This window comes from Patagioenas fasciata, chromosome 5, assembly GCF_037038585.1.
Source record: "Patagioenas fasciata isolate bPatFas1 chromosome 5, bPatFas1.hap1, whole genome shotgun sequence".
NCBI lineage: Eukaryota > Metazoa > Chordata > Aves > Columbiformes > Columbidae > Patagioenas > Patagioenas fasciata.
Window position 1 is genome coordinate 14739365 of NC_092524.1, and position 21067 is coordinate 14760431.

The 21067-nt window shown below is 37.0% G+C and overlaps 1 protein-coding gene and 1 long non-coding RNA gene across 3 annotated transcripts in view; one reads left to right on the forward strand and one right to left on the reverse strand.

Moving 5' to 3' along the window:
- Positions 1-21067, forward strand: part of OTOG (otogelin) — a 110518-nt gene that overhangs the window by 33565 nt on the left and 55886 nt on the right. Inside the window, exons 19-24 of the mRNA XM_065839410.2 lie at positions 517-729; positions 2318-2483; positions 2987-3061; positions 5316-5359; positions 6667-6820; positions 19555-19662. Of these exons, the coding sequence (XP_065695482.1) occupies positions 517-729; positions 2318-2483; positions 2987-3061; positions 5316-5359; positions 6667-6820; positions 19555-19662 (760 nt within the window). The remainder of the gene's footprint in view (positions 1-516; positions 730-2317; positions 2484-2986; positions 3062-5315; positions 5360-6666; positions 6821-19554; positions 19663-21067) is intronic.
- Positions 1-21067, reverse strand: part of LOC139828086 (uncharacterized) — a 40104-nt gene that overhangs the window by 12396 nt on the left and 6641 nt on the right. The window contains exon 2 of one of the 2 annotated variants that reach the window (XR_011739295.1): positions 13264-13351. The exons of the other annotated variant lie outside the window; for it this stretch is intronic. This is a non-coding gene — a long non-coding RNA (uncharacterized lncRNA). The remainder of the gene's footprint in view (positions 1-13263; positions 13352-21067) is intronic. 2 annotated transcript variants of the gene reach the window in all.

The window sequence follows — 21067 nt, forward strand, 5'->3', positions numbered from 1 at the left end:
AATTAAGATATTCAGGTGAGTGCTGTGTTTGGAGCTTCCTATGTACAATTTGATACTGCTTGTTTTCCTGTGTGGTAATGCTACCCCAAGCTAGCAGCTCCAGGTGGAGTTGCAGCCTTATGCAACTGAAACAATGCATAACAGCAGATTATGCTTTGAAATTCTGGGAATGACTTAAACTGAAGGGTGATCCTGTGTGTTTATGAAAGGCACTGGGTAGCATGTGTTGCCTAACCTGCATCCATGAACCAGTTTAAAGATAGACTGTATGTAGGCAGTGTCTGTGTATTGTAAAGTATTCCACATACCATAAGTTATTCACAGAACAAGTTCAAAACCATGAGCAGCTAAGTTCTCTTCTGTCCTTCCATACAGTTGTATAGACATCAAAGACAGAAAGATATATATGGCAATCGTATATCACTGTGATCAGTTCCATTGTATAGAAACACTTTTTATTCCAAGTCTTTTTAAATCTCCCTCACTGAAACAGTGTTTAATCTGTTGTTTGTGTAGCCTCTTATGCAGCGGAAGCTTGTGGCATCCTTACGAAAGAACTTTTTGCTCCATGCTACCCCTATTTGAGTCCTGTTCCCTATTTTGAGCAGTGCAGAAGAGACACGTGCAAATGTGGGCAGGTTTGTTTTTGCTCTGCTCTGGCCCATTACGCTCACCATTGCCGAAGATTTGGAGTTGTAATAGATTTCAGAGGAGGTGTCCCAGACTGTGGTGAGTTGTCTTTCACTCCAAGTCTTAAATAAACACTGTTTGAGGACTTTAGAATGAGAATCAGAAAATAAAATTAAGTCAGTGTAATATTTTAAATGAGAAGAGGTTTAATTCTGGCATGATCTCTGGTGTACAGGGCAAGGTTCTGGTTTTTTTTTGGTCAAGACAGAATTAGTACCAGTGTTTTTAGAGGATTGTTCCTTATAGTTGGTTTTTTTTTTAGTTCTTTTGACTTAAGAAACAATGTGAAGGTTTTTTTTTCTCTAGTAGTTGAAAGTCTTCAAATGTATACAGAATTAAAAATGTCTATATCTCTTATGTGGCTTTGAATATCTCATGTTGATATTATTTGTGAGCTAGGTACATAGATTTGTTCTTTTCCTCATAGATGCTAGGTTTATCTAATTCTTTAAATGAATGAAATGAAAAATGATGGTGATGTATTAAGCAGTTTTAGCTGGTTTATTGTCAACTTTTGCTATCTCACAATCTCTTCTAGCTTATTTTCTTACTGTTAGTGATACTGGCATACATGGAGTGCTGATATAAGTGTAGAGAATTGGTGGTGTTGATATTTAATTTTGAATTATTAGAAGAATGCAGAGAGTGTAGACACAGCCAAGAGTGACACCTCTGTTATCTGCCCTGTAACACCTCACAAGTAAAGGAGTGAGATAATACTATTAAATTATTTAGTTTGTATGAACTTTTAGTGATGGTGATAGGATACATAGTGCCCTTGTGTACTTTTTTTTTCTAAATTGTAGAATTGGAAACCCTATAAAACAGCCCTAAACTGACACACTTGATGCTTCACTAGATTTGGCTCTACAAACAAAGCTGAAAATATTTTTTAAGGAACACTCAAGAGTTTAACATCTGGTAGTTTTGATCATATAATGTAATTATCCATGTTGTAATGCATGATAAAGAGGATTTTGGAAAGCTGGTCCAGCTTAGGTATCTCAAGTTGGAGTACCTGTATGTATACCTGAAAAGACTGGCTTACTTGCAGTCATTATGGCATGGATGGCTGCATATGCTGTGACTCGATGAATTGTTCAAACCATTTAATTCTGGGTTTTTTTAGAAGCAAAGTTTTAATAGAATATATTTTTAAAGTCATGCTTGTGGGATTTAAAATGGGAATCTTTTTAGTATTTCAAGAACTTCAGATGGATTTCTTTAAAGTAGAATTTTATAGGATATATGTACAAGAAAATGTCAGATGTTATTGTGCAACATCTGCGAAGTACACAGATTTTATTTATTGCTTTTAGTGTTTCTTTAAGGTGCTGTCCATTTCCTAAAATCCATGCACAAGAGCCAAGTGTTTTCAAACGGGGAAAAAAGCTTCAACTATTTGATTTCCCTAGTGTAAATCTGGATTAACTATGCAGACTTTATTGTCTTTGTTATTACTGCAGATTTACATCTGTGTAGTTTACACAGCGTAGTGCCAAGAGAGCAATTTCAGTGGAATTTAATGTGATGGGGAATGAAAGAATGGAGATGTTTATCAGAAAACTGTTGGGAGGTACATGAGTCTCTTGCACTGTAATTTGAGAGGTTTTTTTCATTTGGACAGCTCTTTCATGTGAAGATACAAAGGAGTACAGTACTTGTGTATCTACCTGTGGCAGAACCTGCCAAGCGCTGTCTGTGCCAGAGACATGCAGCAGTGATTGTGTTGAAGGCTGTGCTTGTCCCTCTGGAATGTATTTGAATTCCAAGACTGACCGATGTGTACAGAGGTAGGTAAAGTTGCAGTTCTAATAGTCACATTCACTGTTTTAGACCACTGCATTTGCAAGTCAGAGTGAAAAGCTATAAACGTGTAACCTTGTAGATACTATTAATCTGTAAACTTGGTGGGATCTTAGAATTATACAGAACCTGTGTGTTGATCACAAAAAGCTTTTATAGTACTGCCACTCATCAAGCATCACCAAAGCTAGTTGTTGTATATTGTCTGGTTTTTGGCTTACAAGGAATACAAAAGGTGTTCACTGTTGTGTAAAGGTTCTGCTTTGTTACTGACTGGGTTTGGAATATACTTGAATTATGTGGCAGTATGCATCAGTAGTTACTGAGGTCAATTTCTTGTATTAAATAAAGCAGCACCAACAAACCTCACCAAAATCAACAAAGCAACCAATTGAACTTTGCACAGCAATTATGTCAATGGGACTTTGTTTCTTCCTTCAATTTGAATTAATCACAGTTGCATGTTTTTGTTTTGTTTTTTCTACTGCAGAAATGAATGCCCTTGTTATTTTCAAGGAATTGACTATCCCCCTGGAGAAAATGTCATGACATCTTTGGGTAAATGGTAAGGTACAAAACTTGTTTTTTCCTGGGCTAAATGGTGTTTGTTTTTTTTAAGAGCTCTGTCAAATAATTATGCCTAGCCTGTTGTGGTTTTGGTTTTGTTGTTAGTTTTGTGTGGGTTTTATTTGTTTGCTTTTATGAAACATGCAGAATAAACCTACATCAGTTTTCGATGCATGTTTGGACAGATCTTTAGAAGTTAGGTTTTCAGCCTGCTGTGCTTATAGTCCGATATACTGAAGTGCAAAGTAGAGAGAAAAGCCACTATGATTTTGTAGACCCATACTAATGCAGAAAGCTCTAGAAAACCCCAGACACTTCCTGACTGTCCATTCAAGTTTGTTCAGCCAAGCCTTCGTTGCTATTCTCCTTCCCTATAGCAGATTGTAAATCCATTTATGAAGAATTATTAAGAATCTGTCTTCCGCTAGTATAGAGCAATGTGACTTTATTGACTAAGAAACAACACAAGTAACTGTCAACTGCATCCAAAGGTGAATAAGCATCTCTGTTATTGTTCCTTACATTTAGCATTTGTTCTTGTCCCCTTGCTTTTCCATTTGCATCATTATAATCACGCTATTAAAGAAGATAATTTGTTAAAGTATTCTGGCTTCTGCCAGAAACATCCTTTCCAAGAATTAGTTTTGTCTGGAAAAGGTTAAATAACGTGGACAAGTTCTGTTAAAAAAACTTTCAGAGTTCTTTTTCTTGAAGTAATGTAATGTATCAGTTAATTAAAACCACAGCACTTAGTAAAAGCAGAACAGACCGAGTCATGTCTGTGATAGATCAGTGTAATACTTTGGTTTGTTGTAAAGGCCAGTAAGAGATTAATATTGTCAGACATCTATTGCAATGGTGACAATTAGCAAAAACACCCACTCATTCTCACTCTTGTCAGCATCTTAGTGTCCATGAATGATGATTGTTATAAATGATTACAATTGTCAGCTTAGTTTATCTTCACCTTAGGGCGGTTTCTCTGGAGAGTACTGGGCAACCCTTTCTGGCCATTGGCCTGTCCCAAGTTTGGGTGCGCTGTCGCCTGCCTTCCTGGATATTTTTGTTTATGGAGCATGTGCAAGACAGCACTGGCAGTCATGGGAAAGGTCTCCTCCTGCTGAATTCTTTTGTTTCCTTTCAGCCTCCTCTTCCTCCAGGGTCTAGTTTAGCTAATTATGTTAAGCACTATGGTGAATATTTGGCTGAATGCACATTGATCATGGCATCATCCAGAAATGCCTTTTTTTTTTTTTTTTTTTTTTTTTAGAAACTACTACAGGTGAAAAATCATCTTTATGTTTATTTCAGTGGAGATATTTGGGATCTGACAGCTTATGTCTCATGAATGTGTTAATTAAAATGTATCTACTGGTTTACAGATACGAGTCTTTAAGATAAAATAAGAGATGCGTATCTTCTATTTAATCATGACTTCTTTGTTTGACATGTCTTAATAAGGCAGTATGCAGATCTGTTGAGAGGAAAGTCTTTCAAACATGGCTAGTTTGTTCATGATCCATGAGGATCATGGACATCCATTCAGGAGCAGCTGAGAAAATACAAAGTTGTCAATCTATATTAATGTATTTTCCTTGCAGATAAGTCATTCCAGTTCAGTACAAAAAATTGTTGCAGTCACAATAGATTGTGTTTGTATTATATTCAACATGGGTTTTACCTTCAACTGTGGGATAATTTAGAACTGTTGGTGTTGTCAAGATAGTCACATACACTAGTAGCTTGCTTTGCAGCAGAGTTCTAAGCTGATAATGAGGAAAGTGGAGCATTCATGGTAGTGTTAAGAACATTCATGTAAGAGTACATACTCAGAGCTTGTTGTGACGTATACATGTGTGTGTTTAGGTTTGGTTTTGTTTTGCTGCTGTTGCTCATTGCGTGTTTGGGTTTTTTTTTAGATGATGATGATTCCATTATGTATAGGGCTTGGTTTATTCTTACTGCACTGATGTCTTTGGGACCAGTATAGTGGTGTGTTTCTTTGTGTTTTAATATCAGCCCAGACAATTTAACTGGTAGTAATCTTATGCAGAAAGCAAAAATTTGAAGAGTAATTAATATTCTTCAGGTGTTAAGGCAATGCCCACTTTATCCACAGTTCTAATGTTCAATGCAGTTATTATACAGTTATTTTTTAGTTATTCATACTGAATGCTTTGTTACTAAACAGAACACATTAATATTTCAGATCTTCCTGGCTCTCATTACATCTTAATGTATTTTTATTGCAGCCATTGCAGAGATGGAGTAATGAATTGTGATAACAACATAATAGGTGAGTGAAGATAGACAGGGAAAAGATACTTCAAGTCCAGTTAATATTTACAGTTCAGTCTCCACCATGGGACCCCTTATCTGTAGTAGAAGATTGTGCTAGATGTACAAATGGATAACTTGCAGGAGGGTATCTGTAATGTGGGAATTATATATTTGTGTGACTGAAAGCAAGGCTGGTGCGAAGCAGCAGCATAATTGTCCAAAATGTTGTCAAATCTGAGCAACTGTTTTTTCCCGGAACTTTAAAATACAAATTTTATTTTTTAGATTGCTAATATAAACGAGCTTAGCTGGATGATCACAGTATCACAGTATGTTTGGGATTGGAAGGGACCTCAAAAGATCATCCAGTCCAATCCCCCTGCTGGAGCAGGAACACCTAGGTGAGGTTGCACAGGAACATGTCCAGACGGGCTTTGAATGTCTCCAGAGTAGGAGACTCCACAACCTCCCTGGGCAGCCTGTTCCAGTGCTCTGTCACCCTCACTGAGAACAAGTTTTTTTTTCTCAAATTTAAGTGGAACCTCTTGTGTTCCAGCTTGATCCCATTACCCCTTGTCCTAGCATTGTTTGCCACCGAGAAGAGCCTGGCTGAACAGGAGAATTTCAGTAGGACAACTACAGGTTAGCATTGGCTCTTAGAAGATGGTTGTAGGAACTGAAAGCTGACAGTAATTTTTCACAGATATTTTTTTCTTTGCTTCCACAAACCCTCAGTAACTGAAATATGAAAAGATATTTCTTTTGTCATGCTTAAAAAAAAAGAATGTAACGAGTGCTTTTCCTATTACAGTAGATTGATATGTCATTAAGTGTTATTGTCCATACTCTGTTACAATGCTTCTTTTACTTCCATGAAACCTTTATTTGAGGTTTCAGTTCTAGAATTGCTGACTCTCTGACTCTTAGCAGAAATCTGTTCCCCATGCACTTGAAGATGGTGGTTGTACTGATAGGACAATTATCCAGAGTGCCTCTCTCTAAATAAACAAAAAACCCAGCAACAACCGAACCCACTATAAAACACTGCCACCACTTTGTCTATTTCTACTTATCTAGTAGTAGTTTGCATGTGTTTTGGAGGGCTGATACCTGGCTGTTTAGAAAATCATGTCCTTTACTAAACAAATGTATCTATTTCAGTATTTTGTATGAGATTTATAGGGGTTTGATGAAGCTAACTACGCTCAGGAAGGTCAGGCAATTGGATGTTACACTTTTGTGTTATATATTCTGAATCTATTGCACACCTTTATGAAATACAGCATTTCAGATGTGAAGACTAATGTGTTTGTTGTTCCCCAGCACACGGCTGCCCAGCTGGACAGATTTATATTAACTGCAGTAATCCACAAGTTGATCCTGAACTCAGCAGAGAGAGAACTTGTGAGAACCAGCTGCTAAATCTCACTTTCTCAGCACACATTCCCTGCATTTCAGGTTGTGTTTGCCCACCAGGGTGAGTACAAATAGATTTACGTATTTTGGTGCACAAACATAGGTGACCGCCTTCAGTAGTGATTGAGTAATTAGTTCTGCTGAGGACACACCACATTTCTACTTGGAGAATTTGAGGTGTTGAGGGGTGAGAAACCAATTTGTGAAGGCTCACCACACAATGATATGGGCCATTGAAGGTGTAAGAAATAGTAAAGCAAGATGCAGGTGGAGCCAAAGATCTAATTGCTCACAATAATAAAAGCAAAATAACAGGAATATAGAAAGAGCATTGGAGTTATTTGATATAATTCCTGTGCTACAGCAGAATCATGTTTACCTAGATAATTTTTTTCAGCTGTCTAAGCTCTTGTTTGGACACTTCACTGAGGGAAGCTTATTTCTTCATTCCTAGGCATTATTTTCAGTATTCCTTCACTCAAAAGGATATTTGTAGTCTTGGGTATTTATGCTGAAAACATGCAGATGAGCTGCTATTGTGTTTTCAAATCAAGCACTGTATTGCTGAGATTTATTTTTTTAATATAAAAGTAGCAATTATGTGTTTAAATTATGTTGGTTTTTATGGAATTCACTCTCTTAAGCACAGAGGTTGAAGTTTTTGAGTATCGTCACTATAAAATTACTGGTTATGCCTTGAGAGCCTCCTCAAAATGAAGAGTAAAAGCCAGATCCTTAGTTGAAGTGAGTTGAAATAGCTCAGTTGACATCTGTAAGTCTGTGAACTTATTTATGTGTACATTTTTACGTATTATGGTAAAAGATTGATACTCAGACTTCTGGTTTTTACCTTAATGTTCAGAAGCATGAAATGCCAAACTATTCACATGAAATGGAGCCAGGAATTAGTCCAACTCACAGTAGGGCACCATGGTGAAAAAGTGCAGTACTAAGATAGACTTTGAAAGTAACTGAAGGCAGGCGTTTTCAGAATTGCAAAAACTCATTCAGTTGGACCTGGCTGATACTCTTCAAAGGTGCGCTGTATGGCAGGCAGCTCAGCAGAGAATAAAAAGTTTACATGATCTATTAATATTTTGCTGTGCACAACCACTGAGATTGTGAACATTTCTACTGTGTTCTGGAATTTAAGCAATGGAAATGTTTTTTAGCATTGGAAGGCTCAGTGTCAACTATCAGTGATCCCAAAGCTCTGATAATACATTTTTATAGTTACAAGCAAGAGTTTTATCATTTCCTGGAGATGGAAATACGAAACGAAGAAGTTCTGTATTTACCATAACTTCAGCAAACTTAATTCTCATCTGCTATGGGTGTGCATTGCCTGTAGAGATATTGACACAAACTTTTTTGTTGGTTGGTTATGGGGTTTTTTTGTGGTGGTTTTTTTTTTGTTTGGTTTTTTTTTTTTTTTTCAGTGGGTGGGGAGAGGCTTTTTTGTTTTGTATGACTGTATCCTCAATGCTAGGATAGAACCAGAAAATGGTGTCACAAGCCTAAGATGTAAACCCAGAATATTGATTTATACTGATGAAGCAGAAATGACAAAGTATTTGTTTGTTTCTATGTATTTAATATGTAGTGCCAGGTTCTGGCTGACAGGGAAGTACTTATGCAGTGTTTGAGGGACAGTTCCTCAAAAGGCAAGGGAACAAGTTTCTAGGTTTTGCCAGTGCTTTCAGGTGAAATTGAACATGCCAGCATCTTGCTTCCATGATCACAAACTGCACGATTTAGAATATAAAGTGTAATCCAAGAGTTGTGTATTTATTTTAAAATAAATTGAGAATTACTGTAAATACTGTTCAGTTCTTTCCATTATAGAGTCACTTGCAAGCTAGTCCAATCTGGTATATTTCAAATATTTGGTCCTGGTGGCCCTATACTGTATATATACTTTATTTTTATTTGAGATTTTTTTAAGAAAAACTAAGATGATCCTGAAGGTGTGTGGTTTTAGCTGTGTTTTTGGAAATACAAGAGATTTCTGCTATGTATTAATTACTCAGGCTTTTCATTTAGAGAACAAATCTTAATGTATTAGTCATTTTAATAGTAGTTGCTTTTGCATAGAAGCTGCTGGATCTGAGTTGCCCTAATGTTTTAAGTCAGTCACTGAATTCACACTCCAGTGATCTGATCTGTACTGCAAATTGATCACATGAGAGTCAGAGCAACACAGTAAGACCACAAGAGAACCAAATTGTTGGAAGAGAAAGCTGGAACAAATACCGTTCCCTTTGAACAGTATCTTATGTTCATGATAATTCAAGCAGTGCAGGATTCAAATGCATTGAGAGTTTGTGCAACTTCAAAATCACCTTTCTAGGCAATCAGTTCTGACTGGGGAAATATAAAACTAAAGTGATGTTGTGTGTTTTATAAGGGTAAAAGTCATGGAGTTTTTTTAACATCAGTTTTTTACCTGAGACCATTAATTTCATTCCTTTATTCATGCTTTTGTTCCTGCTCAAGATCTTTCATCAGTTCAGCTCTATTGATTTGCTGTAAGCTAAGCTGATTTAAGCAGTGATGAAATTGATTTAGTGTGTTTGATTAGTTTTGGTTGATATAGGTAAACTAATGAAAAAGAACTTGGTGTAGAAAAGTGAGTATGTCAGAGTTAAGAACCCTGTATAGCAAGCTACATTTTTTCAGGAGGAAGGATTTTGCCAATCTGTTTAGTGGGATGATTATTTTTCAATGGTACCGTGAAAGATATTTAACACAGAAAGAGATAGAAAGAAATTGTATTTGCAGAAAGAGGTGTTAAGATTTCAAGAGGGCAATATTTTTATTCTTCAGTCTATTTTTCTAGTGTCTGGAGAGTGAAATATTCTTTCAAATACTTTATTTCTAGCATTCCTTCTTTGTTGTGCTTAGAGTACATTCAAGTGGAACTTGCATAAAATTGATATTAAATACAAAACAAGTAAATCATATTGAAAAGCAGCAGTTTTCTCTGAGGAGGATTCATTTGACCTTTTTAGTCTACAGTGACTAATTCAGATGTCAGTAACAATGCTCTAAATATATAAATTTAAAGGAGATAATTCCCATTCAACAGGTTACAGTTCTTACAGTATAAAAAATTATGATCATATACTTTCCCTCTGTTTTAGATGTGACTGAGGTAGAACGCTGATTCTCCTGGAACACACATCCTTATGTTGTTCCACTGGCTTTGCTGACATATTTAGTGATATTTAAGATTTTGTGGTTTTTAATCTGTCACTGTATCAATGGCAATTTCCTGGATTTCTATGCTGCATTTTGGAAAAATAAGTAATGTTATGTTTACAACACAGTTAATAATTTTTCAAGTTCAATCTTTGAATTTTACTTTCTGCTTTGGGCTTTCTATGATTGAAACTTTTTCACTCTTTAACTATACTATATATGCATGATTTGAGACAAAGACACAGACTTTCATCAGACTGAAGAAGCAGCGAAGAGAAAAGACAAAGAGAGAAAAAGCAGTAGTATCTGCCCATATTTCTGCATACTGTGTGACACGTTTACCACAAATGGAGATATGCTGGTTTGTGCCTGTCCAGTTCCACTAGTTTTCTGTGGTCTCCAGTCAGACTGATAATGATTTCCAAAACAGCCACCTCCTGTTCATTGTTCCTTATGATCCGCTCTTATTGTTGCTGTCAAAAAACCCCAGTCACTTTCCCGAATAAACTTTTTTTTTCTCACTTCCCCCATTGATTTTACCCTTGACTACAGCATGAGTTGAATTTGGCTTTATATAGTGTACAGTATAAAAAAACGCCACCTGTACTGTGTATACAATGTATATAGGTTTTTTTAAACTAAGAGTTGAGAGTTGGCTGGCATTTTGGTGGCTACTTGGTGCTGTTTTGTATGGATATATGTCTTGGAATTTATTAACCATAGCACTGCAGCAGAGAGGCCACAATCATGTTGCATACATAACTATTTTACCTAGTTCAGTAACATTTTAGAGCAGCTTCCCTATTATTCTTGTGTGATCCAGTAGTAGTGGTGAAGGATTCGTGTAATCCTTGGGGCTGCAGGAACAAACTCCATGCTGCATTGCCAAGGATCCCTGGAAGGGATTTACGAATGTTCCCTGTGTGTTGTCCTAAGAGGCACACAGAAATGAAAAAAGACTGAAAATTGAACACAGGATTTGTTGTTAAAGGATTACCTCACGATGCTTCTGAAATATTGATTAATTGATTTGAGAGATAGGGTGTGTCAGTATTACAAGCTTGTCTGTGTCATGGTCCATTATATAGAACAGGCTCTACTGGATATAAAGAATACCCTGCTTTTTAAAAAGCCATTTTCCCCCTCTCTTAATAGAGTGCTCTTCAGAATAACCAGAGGTCATTTTTTTAATATATAAAAATGTTAGAAATTACAGAACTTACAACACTAATATGAATGGACCTGCCTCATTATGGAGCAGTGGAGTTGCTAAGGCTCACGAACTGAACAATATTAGTTCAGTCCACCTAAGCTGGACACCCTGAATCTGTTATCTGTCATCTAGTTTGTTTGTTGTTTTTTCTGATGGATTAGTCTTAAATATAGTGGGTTCTTGTAGCACTTTGGGGTTTAAAGAAAGGACAAATGTATCTTTATGGTTATAAGACATAGGCTAAAGCTGGGGCAGGTAGTTTCTGGTCCTTGTTTCCTCATCTTAGTTGAGGCTCTGAAATAGCTAACAAAAATGTTACTATGATGAAGAATAGATTAAAATTTGTAAAACTGATTATATGTCAATAAAAAAAGAAAAAATCTAGAAGGTATTAACAGTTTTTTTTTTTTTAAAGGAATTTTCTTCCTTAAATGTGAGCTTTTAAAAACTTTCTGCAGAACTAACTGCATCTTTTAAAATATCTCTACTACAACAGAAAACTGAACATTGGGCTACACCTGCTGTATGTTCTTTTTATCCATTTATTGTCAAGCACCTCATTCAAGAAGACCCACCACAAGAATAGCACTGTCATTTTTGAAGACAGATGCTTTTATTTGAACTGACTCGGTTGAATTGTTTCATAATATACACTAGTATTAATTTTAAATCATGTTATCAATCCATATTTCCATTAACGGAAATATTTAATAATTTCCATATGCAGTATACATTAATTCTATCTTGCCATGAATAGCAAGAGGCCCTTCAGCCCCTACATATGAATAACAAATACAAATCTTGAGGGTTATGTCAGTAACTTACAATATATATTGCCACAAATGCAAACAATAAATATTTCTACTACTTCTGTTACTACCTCATAGTGTTACCTACCTACTCAATCTTCCACTTTTTTTCCCTTTTATGGTTTTGTCCTCTCTATAAGCTGTGTTAATTAAACCAATTGCTATACTGTTAACCTAAATCATGAAGTCCCTGCTAGCTTCTCAATATTTAGGAACTTTAGTAAATCTTTGTCATGATTAACTTTGTTTGAAATTTAAATCATAACCAAACTTTTCTTCCTAACCATGGTTAAAAATCTAGCTGTAATTTTCTCCTCGTTTCAGTGATATAATTTTTTTCCCTTTTTTCTCAATGGTAGTAGAGCAAGAGAATAAAAAATTAATTCTCAGTTGGGCACTCGCAGCAGTTTTCTGTAGGTCCAGGTCACTTAGCTTCTCACAGCTCAGCAAGATCCAGTACCCATCTTGGTATTTTAGGAGAAGTGTCAACAGACTGTTCTTAAAAATAATGCAATATCACTGTCGAATGATCAAGAACACAGAATTTGGAATCGTAATTCTAAACAAGGAAAGAACACATACTACTTTAAAATAGTTTTCTCCATTTTTCCAAGTTGTATATTTATTTTTGTGACCTATGAGTTTGTTTGAACCTAAGAATACAAAATGATATTGCAGTATTGAAGTTTTCTTTTTTTACCTTCTGTCAAGGTTTAAAGCAAAGTGGCAGTAAACTGTGGCAGATGCTCCCGTTACCCTCTTACCTCCCACCACTCCTTCTCCTTTTTATCAGAAAGATGATGGGAAGATAATAGGGAAGGAAGAGAGACTTAGATTTCAAGTTAGAAGGTTTTAAAGGGTTTACTAATGCTACTAATAAATAGAGAATATATATACAAAATACGCAAAACCAATCTTGAGTGCTCAATGTGGAGTTGGCATTATTCCAGCAGCAGGGGCTGGATGTGCGGAGCTGGTGGCTCTGGAAGGTGCAGCTCAGGCCCCCGGAAGTCATGGGCAGGACTTCACAGCAAACCGGAACCTGGTTGCAGGGATGCAGGGCCTGAGGCCTGTAGATCACAGGCAGACAGACAGGGTCCTCTCTAGATGCCGGCCATGGTCGAAGAGAGCTTCACCCTGTTGATCACCCTCTTATATAGGGGGTATGATGATTATGGGATGGGATACTCAGTTGATCCTCAGTTGGTCAGTTCTAGTCACCTGTGCCATCCACCCCTCCTCAAACACGCCCCTCTCACAGCAAAACATTGGAAAACTTACCAATCTTTCTTGGCTACCATAGTAATAAGTCTAAATATGAGCTGCTTCAGCATTCCATTGGTCTCTTATCAGCACTGAGTACAGCATCCTAGGAAAAATATGCAGGCTGAAACTCAGAAAAGTACAGCCACCTAGAAGAACTTAGCTGAAAGAAAAATCACTAAAAGAGAACTGGTCTTGTTTTTAAGAAAACCAGGACACCTTCGCTATATTCTGTAATTGTCTGTAACTGTATGAGGCACCTTTTCAACTAGAATAACTGAGAATTTTTTTTCTTATGTAAATTGAGGAAAAAAATAATTCCTCTGCCCCAACCCACTCCCCCAGAAAAACAAAAACAACAAACAAACAGAAAAAACCCAACCAAACAAACAGGAAAAAAAACTTAAAAGCTGAGGTCTCATTTCACCAACTTTACAGCCATGTCTGTAGACTGGGGTTGTGGTTGACACTTCACGGAACGGAAAACATTAACTGGGATTTTAATTTTCTTGGTACCGAAGTTTATGCAAATTGTTTTTCCAGATTCCAAACACCTCAATGTCGGCACACTGTATTATGGTCATTAAGACATCACAGACATTTGTGAGACCAAGTTTAGATGCTAGTGTTGGAATATGTACCCCTGGCCATGATGTTCTGTAGTGTGGTAGGCCAAGAGTCCACCGCTGCAGACAACTGTTATAATCAATGACAGAGAATGGTCTCCTTTGTGCTGAACCTGGACTATAGTAAGTTTGGGCCAGTTCACTCTAATTAGAATTTTTAGGTCTATTTCTATCACTTATTGTTATCAAAAGGGAGAGCTATGAAAAGACAGTAAACTGAAAGCTCTAGTATCCTGTAGTTGTAATGAAGTTTTGTACTAAGAAAGGAAATTTTCCTCCAGGTTTTTCCTCCAAAAATTTCTAAATTATCACTGTATTTCTAAAGTGGTATATCAAATAACTTGTAAGGAGCTTAAACACATTCTTCAGAGGCTTTCCTGAAAAAAAGAACATTCATCACTTTCTAATTTGCACAACGAAAACAATTTTGTTATCTTATAAATGCATCTATGGACAAACAAATCTAATAATGAGGGAAGAAGGCAATTCAGTTTCAATTACTTTTAGAAAACTGATTTTTATCAGATACTGTGACTGTGTCATGTCTTAAAATGTGTCTCCTTAGATCAGGGGTGTCAAACTCATTTTCACCGGGGACCACATCAGCCTCACGGTTGCCTTCAAAGGACCGTATGTAGGAGTAGTTACATTTATACAGTCCTGAAATTACATTCGGCCCTTTGAAGACAACCGTGAGGCTGATGTGACCCTCAGTGAAAATGAGTTTGACACCCTGCCTTAGATGTATTTGGAGTCCTGTCCTTTTGGTATGTGTTCAGTGTCGTTTTCCAAAAGACCCCCTGCTCCTCAATTTAAGTAGTAAAGCTCAGAATTTATTATTATGAGCATTAAAATAAAAGGAGTGTTCTGTTCACACTTTTAGGGATGACTCTGCTGCTGGTAGCATACTAAGTATTTTTAATTTTTTCTGGTTTAGGCGGAGTTTTGGAGAGGTCTCTCAGGAAGATTTAATATTTTTCCAGTAAATAAGGACACGTTCCTGTGTTTGTAAGCCTCAGGAAGTCATATTTATCCACGCTGGGTTTTATGCTGATTTCTATTTCTGATGGCTATAGAATTATAGTATGTGAAAGATATTGAGTTAGAGTTCTTTTCCAAAGAGTAAAAGTACCTCCATTGCAGTGCCATAACAAGACAACCTGGTGATTTTCCATCCTCTTCTGCTCTGCAAACTTGCTGCTCTCGTTGGTAGATTTTAGTGCTTGTTAATTACTCTTGCAATACTTCCAAAACCCTCTTGCTCTCCTACTATCTAGTTTACAGTAGCTGCAAACAATCTCTCTTTTTTTTTTCTTTTTTTTTTTTGGTACTTGCATTCAATTTGCAGTAGAACTTCACCAGTATCATTCAGACCCTCAAGCACCTTTTTATATTGCCTTCTGCTTTGCCACTTTTTTAAAATAAGAGAATCATTGAATTTTCTGTCATTTGGTTTGAGAGAAAGACTTCTGTTACATTTGGAGTTACTTTCTGAAATTCTTCTCATTAAAAAAAGAGACTGGGACTATACTTTGACATATATCTGCAAATACACATTAATTACTCAAAAGTATAATTAATAAAAAATAAAGGTGCAGTTTTCAAAAGAGCCAGCGATGATAGACCAGAAACAGCCACTCTTGGATAGTCACAAATGGCAATTCTCACCTTCCCATTGAGTCCTGCCTTATGTATTTTTTAGTACTGAATTGTGACCACAGTGTTCTTGAAGAACATGGTACTATTTGAGGACATGTAGAGAGAGGTTTAAATCTAGTGCGCTTAATTAAAAATATTTGGACTTTGAAAAAATTGAGTACTAGCCCTGAAGTAACATTGGTAGATATGAAGTACAGCTGAGATGACACAGAAAGGTATCAAACATTGCACCAACACAGTTACAGTCTGGGCACCTCTTGTTTGTGAAACAGGCTGGGACCAAGTATAAACCTCGGACCTTCTTCCCCTCGCTCTTGCCTCAGGATGTGTGCTGCTTGTGAGGGTGCAGCATGTATTGCTTGTGCTCTTTGGGGTGATCCTCATCTTAGAGCCCTGATGCAGGGCTGGGGGAGACCTCTCTTCTAGCCCTCTTTTTTTCTGATGGTCCTCACTCCCTGCCCTCATCTTTTTTTCCTTCCACGCATCACAAACTACAAAAATAAAACATCTATAGGGGGAAAAAAGGTACTAGTAAGAGTGTTCTTATTTTTATTCTTTCAGTCATTTTGCTTAATTCCCGTAGTATTTTTCTCCTTAAAATGAGAGATGTCAAGACAGAGTCCCTCGCTTGCTTTGCTCTGACGTTGCAGCAAAAGCTATAACCAGGTTTTATGCTGCTCTGAGTACTAGACTTGTGAGATGATTTCTCCCTCTTCTGTCCACATCAATCAGTAGAAGATGTGTGGAAGCAGGAGCTTCGTTTTGCTCAAGGTGACTTCAGAGGAGGCAATGGATAAGCCAAATTTTCAGAATCCTCTGTGGAAAAGGTTGCAGAATATGGAAATCTAGATGAATCCCTGTCATTCTACTCCTTGCTCTTATTTTTGCTTAGTGTTTAAGCTGCTACTACTGTTTCTGTGAATTTTCCTTTTTTAGGGCCCGCTCTGCTTAGCACCAGTAGGTAGAGCTGAATACAGAGGGGTTTTCCCAATACAGGGTAAAACTACAGGAGTGCAGGAGACTGACTGTATCCCATTTGAGGCATCAAAATCAGTTGTTACACAGAAGGATGCAGCAAGGATACTCAAGACACTTCAGGCATTCTGGAAAATTACTTAATATTTTTTTGTAATAAGCTAGGGGCTGAGGGGGGAAGGAAGAGGTGGACTGTGAAAAGCTCCCCAATCAACTAAGGAAGCTGTCAGCAGCAATACAGTAACCCTGCATGGCTGAACAGTGAAGCCATTAGGTGCTACAGAAATGTCATCGATGTCTGCTGTCTTTGAAAGATTGGTCTATCCTGTTTTCTGGTTAGGGAAGTCATGGGTGGAATTCTAGTGTTAGAAATGTTAGCTGCTGCTTATTTCATTCTTTTTACCTCCCTTAAACTCTATTATGGACCTTTGTGGGATTTGTGAAACCCTCAGCAGATGTGATGTTTGGGGCAAAAGTGTTTGTGGCTGCATAAATCACTTGGCGGTAGCCTGTTGCCCAGTGGAGAGAAAAAGCCATGCAATATACAACCTGTTGTAAACTGCTCCAGTGGAGGCTGTGAGAGGGTTATTTTCTAGTGTTCTGGTCTGGATTTATGGGTTTTGCAGGAGCAATTAAGTGTTTGTTTACTCATGAGAGACATGTTGCTTCTAATGATATCTTTACCAAGACAATTTATATATTTGTGTGTGAGTGAACAGAGCTATAGACAACGATGAAATAGTAATGAAACTGAATGTTGAGCATGGTGAAGTGTGAGAGCTCTCATTGTGTCTTCACAGATCATTGTAGGTTGGACAGTACAGACATCAACAAAAATGTCTGGTACTTCAAAGGGGAACTGCGTGAGGCCTCTCTGTAGGGTACTTGTGATGAATTCTTAGATCATTGAAATCTATCCATGTGCTTGGCTTTACAAGAGAGAAAGCTGTTATCACTTGTTTTAGCCAGGGTAATAACATGAGGCGAAAACTGCATTTAGTGTTACCTTGTCAGTGTGATGCTCTTTGTTTCTGAATGTGCCCTGTTCAGTTTTGGGCAGCTTTAAACCAGTGGGAATTTCAGTCTCACAGCCGATTGTCTTCAGGTGACACAATACTTGAAATAAGTACAAAGAATACTTCACATATCCTGAGGGAAAATTACAGTTTTCCAGCTTAATGAAATGAAAGAACAGCTACAGAGTAGTAAAATTTCATCTGATAAATGACACACTGAAAAGTCTTAAGTCTTAATGCACAAGTTTTTAATTAATTGTTGTGAGTAAATAAAGTGTTCTGTGGTACATGCAATGATGAAATCTTTCCTTTTGGATACAGGAAAACAAAACAGTGCTGTCAGCTTGTTTGTCATGAATATGCCTCACATCTGTGATCTCCTGTCCATAGCGCAGGGCCCTGCCCAAATTACAGTGCTAAACATCAGAAACGCTAAATCTGTTTTCTTCAGGAAACTATCAGGAACACAGGAAAACCTGTATAAAATGTGTATTACTACAGGGAGGTACTTCAATTCTAAACAAACTTTCCTTGTAAAAGACAAAAGATAATCAGCCCAACAGGACCATTTTAAGAAACTGTTTATTTCCCAATACAAATATATTTCAAAAAATAACATTTAGAAACAAGGATGTTTGCAGAATGTATGGTGGCTGTAAGAAATTATTTTACTGTGTAATTAGCATGTTTGTTGCTCCAGCTTCCTATGTTGTATCAAATCGGATTTTGTATAGGAACAGATAGAGAGCACAGAACAAGTTTGAGCTACAGTAGTTAGAGTGAAAGGCTGCTGTAGCTTATCAGGAGTTTACATTTCACAATTTTTGTTTGACAGATTGATTTGTAATTGAAGGTGCTCTTCTATCTGTTATTGGACCTTCAGGTCCTCTACTGATACCTGTTTGCCTATCCAATAGCACTACAGGTTTTTTTTAAATGAATCAGCCTTTCTAATAAATACAGCTTTCTTGGGCTCAGTGAAAAGATAGCTTTTTAAATAAAATAATTCAATATGGTGTATTTAATGAGATTTGTTCGTAGAATCTGTTTGAAATATCTCTTTATCTCTTCTATTTCAGTTTTTCTGGATATTATTAAAGTCACAAATATTTATTTTAAAATTCAGATTGGTTGCTTTATTTAGTCTTACCAGGCAAGAATTCATCTATTGTTTCTCCGTTCATGGAATCTTTTTCAGAGTTTTTTTTTAAATCTTCAGTTTTCATCTGTTACTCTAAGAGCCATGATTACAACTTACATGAATTTATAATATTACACAAATGTATAATATTAGTCTTGAACTGTAAATAGCTATGCATATGGCTATCTGTTATCATGAAAAACTCCTTTGAAGGCTGTGAGGATATTTCTGCTAGTAAAGGTAAGTATATTTGTGATTGCTTACATGAAGATACCAGTTGTACAGAAATATGTACTCAATTTTGTGCAACTGAGATGGCTCTTTTGATATTGATTAAATTGTTCACAGAGCCAGAGGTGTAATTACAGCTATAGGAAAACTGTGCAGCAAATGAAACCTCTTTAGATGAGGATACAAAAAAAGAGGGAATGAGAAGAAATTCTGATTTTAAAACTCTTAGAATAAATAAGCCATTGATTTCTTTGATTTTAATCTCATGGAAGATCTCTTGACTTTAGTTAAATGTAAGCTAGTTAGGAGTTGCAACAAATTTGGTGAAATTTAGAGTTCTGGAAAATATTACTTTCCTTGGCCTTAAAATTAGTATGTTAATAAATAAGTCTTCACAAGGCTGGTGGTTGAAGGGCTAGTGCCCCAACTGCTAGCACTTTCACAGGTACCTGAATATTTTAACTTTAGTGAGGAAAATACAGAATTGTTCATATAATTTTTGATGAAATTGTGCCTTTTTGATTTCAGAAGATTTAAAATGTTTTCTTTTCAATAATAATAATAATGCTAATAATCTAGAAGTATAGGAAAATATTTTTGTATCTAGATACCAGGTGGACTTCTGCTGAATGTTTTTTTTTTTTTTTCCTTTTTTTGGTAGTCTTGTTAAACATGGGGATGTGTGCTTGGATGCAGATGAATGTCCATGTTTGTGGAAAGGAAAGGAGTATTTTCCGGGTGACAAAGTAATTTCTTCCTGTCATACATGGTAAGCAGAGATCTATTTAGGTGATTATTTAATTTTAGTTGTTCATTTGTGGATTGATTTGTTCCTTCATGTTTCTTAATCATAAATTTCACACCAGATTCTGGTACATTATTTACCCTAATTTTGTATTTGCATTTGTTTAAAGAGCTATCAGAATGACTTTCTTTTTTTTAGGGTTTGTTGTTTCAAGGGGCTTTTACCTAACAAAATAACAGCAATTTGGGATTATTTTTTTTCAGAGCTTGATTTAGAAAAATATTTTTTTAGTCAAGGTAATCTAGATTAACATTCCTTGACCAGTGTTCCTAAAGTGCAGGTAAAATCCTTCTAACATTAGACCTGAGTGGCATATATTAAAGCTTCCTTCTTATTCATTTTCCCATTTAGCATTGAATCTGGGCAGTCTGATGACTCAAAACATAACCCTGTGGCCTTAAGTTTATGCCAATGATAAATTAAGGAGAGTACTGAGCAACATCATATACTGAGCTTAGTAACAGATGAATTGGTTGTTAAGTTTGCCTGTGTGGATAACTGATGAATCAGTTTGCTTTTAAAGGAAGTGTTCCAATAGACAAGAGTTGATAGGATCACTCAAATACACGGAGAAACATATTCCTTTTACTATCCAGTGTTGTAAATGCAGCACATACCCCATAGCTATGTTACTCTGCAAAATTTCCTTGGGCACTCTCAGTAGAACATGGTAGACTACTATTTCCATGAGCTTCACAAGAGCTAAGATGTGAAAGTACACGTTTGTTTCACGATGATCCCTGCCTGTGTTCTTCTCTGACCACTGTTGGATGTTGCAAGCTGGCACTGAGCAGCACTGTTGGTCTTACCAGAGCCTCGGAAAAATCAGCCGTATTGTCAAGTATCAAGACACTGTGGTAGTGGTGTAGCCTCCAGCTTCTCAGCAGAGCAGTTCCTTCCTTTTGTCCCCTTCTTTTAGCTTACCAGGAGCATTTAACTGGCGTCACCTGGTAAACTACTGCTCCTGGCCTGCACAGCTCAGGACAGCCTGGTACGGCGAAGGCTGGTCTGGTCAGCACTAGTCACTGCCTTGTCTGGATGTCGTTGCCCCCTCCAGCCTCGTGCTGACTGCCTACCTCTGCCTCTCGTCAGGTCCTCACTATCTGCTCTAGAAGATATTTGTAGCCCTTTGGTCGACTGGTGAAGCGACTTACAAGCCATCTCCAGTGGGCAGGCAGGTAAAGCGACCCGGGTTATTCACCCCTTCATTTCCAAAGGCCTCTCCAATTGGACCTGGTGTGGGATTGCTTGCATCAGAAAGAACTGTTATATCCCATTTAATCTGTACGAGACTTCACCAACGGCAGCAGCAGTACAGGCAGAAAGACACTGAATATTTAGGCTTTTTTTTTTTTTTTTTTCCTGAGGC